This window comes from Gekko japonicus, unplaced genomic scaffold (assembly GCF_001447785.1).
Source record: "Gekko japonicus isolate JY-2015 unplaced genomic scaffold, Gekko_japonicus_V1.1 scaffold15680, whole genome shotgun sequence".
Taxonomy (NCBI): domain Eukaryota; kingdom Metazoa; phylum Chordata; class Lepidosauria; order Squamata; family Gekkonidae; genus Gekko; species Gekko japonicus.
In genome coordinates, this window is record NW_015193825.1 from 1 (window position 1) to 2,425 (window position 2,425).

The 2,425-nt window shown below is 54.0% G+C and overlaps 1 protein-coding gene across 1 annotated transcript; it reads left to right on the forward strand.

The window, feature by feature from the left end:
• Window positions 1–72: 72 nt before the first annotated feature.
• On the forward strand, window positions 73–1,399 carry LOC107125017 (class I histocompatibility antigen, F10 alpha chain-like; the record flags this gene model as incomplete). Its single annotated transcript, XM_015428495.1, has 2 exons — window positions 73–348; window positions 1,058–1,399. Coding segments are annotated over 2 exons (618 nt in total), but the record flags the coding sequence as incomplete, so codon positions are not given.
• Window positions 1,400–2,425: the final 1,026 nt, after the last annotated feature.

Sequence of the window (2,425 nt, forward strand, 5' to 3'; positions counted from 1 at the left end):
CTCCTCCTCCTCATTCTTCCAATGAACCAGACATGCTAACTGAAGGTCCCCCTCCTTCTGGGTCACTTTCAGGCCTGCGCACTTGGCAGTACATGTACGGCTGCAAGGTGACCGAGGATGCACGCAGGGTGGGTTACGAGCAGTTCGCCTACAACGGAGAGGACTACATCAGCTTCGACAAAGAGACCCTCACCTGGACTGCTGCCGCGGTGCCCGCTCAGGTGACCAAGAGGGAGTGGGATGCTGATGTGGCACACAGCCGGTTCCTCAAGACCTACATGGAGGAGGAATGCGTCGAGTGGCTGCAGAAGTTCGTGGGCTACGGGAAGGAGTCTCTGCTGAGGAGAGGTGAGAGGGCCGAGGGTGATGTGATAGGGAGGGCGTCTGGAGTTCTAACCCCCTTTTCAAGCTGTTTATTCCCGTGGCCATCACAATGTCCTCTGGCAGCGAATCCCACATTTTAATCACTCTTGCTTGGGAACTACCTCCTTTGGGGTTTTTACTTCTTTGGTGTGACGCTCCGAGTGGTGGATATCTCCTCTTCAAACAAGGGGTGAGGCTAGATGGCCACGGGGGGTTCCTTCCCAGCACCAGGGCTATTTTTGGGCAGGAACGCACAGGAACGGAGTTCCGGCTGGCTCCCGAGTTGGCCACACCCAGCAGGAACTCATTAGCATAATAGGCCACACCCAACAGCAGGAACGCATTAGGATTGGCTACATTAGGGGGTGGTGGCCTAACATGCAAAGGAGTTCCTGCTACAAAAAAGGCCCTGGGTTTTGACAACAAACAAGGTAAACAGAATAACAAGCAAAAGGTGGGTGTGGCTGGATGACCACAGTTCTGGTAACATGGGGGTGTGGCCTAATATACTAATGAGCTGTGCTGTCAGGGGTGTGGCCTAATATGCTAATGAGTTTCTGCTGTTGGGTGTGGCCTATTATGCTAATGAGTTCCTGCTGGGCTTTTTCTACAAAAAGAGCCCTGCCCAGCACCCACCCTACCAGCCAACAGAAAGATTCCATCTCAACTTATACCAATATTTCCGCCTTGTCAGAGCCCCCAGTGGTGACGGTGGGACGCAAGGCATCCTACGATGGCCTGGAGACCCTCATGTGTCGGGCCCATGGCTTCCACCCCAAGGAGATCGATGCCACCTGGACCAAGGACGGGGAAGTCTGGGAGCAGGAGACCTTTCGCGGGGGTGTCATTCCCAACTCGGATGGGACCTACCACACCTGGCTGAGCATCAAGATCCACCCCGAGGACAGGGATCGGTACCGGTGCCACGTGGAGCACGACAGCCTGCCGGAGCCTTTGGACTTGGCCTGGAAGGAACCAGGTGAGAGAGTGAAAGGGGAGGGGGGGAAGAGAGTTTGGGTGTGGCAACGTCTAGGAGGTGAATTTCTACCCAGGGAGGAAAAGGACTCGACGAGAACAAACCGACCTCCATAACTTCATAATCCATCATCGCAACACCCAGGAGAACGTTGGGTGTTGAGAGATGATGTAGACCAGTATGGACAAGGGAGTAGGCAGAGTGGGAGGGCTTCTGAGGTTCTGACTCTGCTGGTGGACCTCCTGGTGGTCACTGTGTGACGCAGAGTGTTGGATCATTGACCTGATCCAACAGGGCTTCTCTTATGTTCTTATGTCTGGGGCAGTGATGCTCTGTATTTTTGGTGCTTGGAGGGAAACAGTGGAAGAGCTTTTGGAGTTCCGGCCCTGCTGGTGGACCTCCTGATGACACCTGGGTTTTGGCGCTGAGTGACACAGAGTGTTAGACTAGATGGGCCATTGGTTTGATCCAACGTGACTTCTCTTATGTTTTTAACTCTGGGGCAGTGATGCTCTGTTTTCTAGGGTGCTTAAGGGGCAAGAGTGGGAGGGCTTCTGGAGTTCTGGCCCTGTTGGTGGACCTCCTGAGGGCACCTGGGTTTTGGCCACTGTGTGACACAGAGTGCTGGACTGGGTGGGCCATTGGCCTGATCCAGTGTGGCTTCTTTTATGTCTGGGGCAGTGATGCTCTGTCTTCTTGGTGGGAGGGCTTCTGGAGTTCTGGCCCTGTTGATGGACCTCCTGAGGGCACCTGGGTTTTGGCCACTGTGCGACACAGAGTGCTGGACTGGATAGGCCAATGGTCTGATCCAGTGTGGCTTCTTTTATGTCTGGGGCAGTGATGGGGTGGCTTCTGGAGTTCTGGCCCTGCTGGTGGACCTCCTGATGGAAGCTGGGTTTTGGCCACTGTGTGACACAGAGTGTTGGACTGGATGGGCCACTAGCTTGATCTAACATGGCTTCTCTTACGTTCTTAGCATGATCTTGGGAGCGTGAGGTCCCATCTCAGGCAGAAGGGAAGCAAAGACTCACATTCTCAATACACAAGCTTGTTTGCCATCTCTTAAACAGTTAAATCAATGGATAA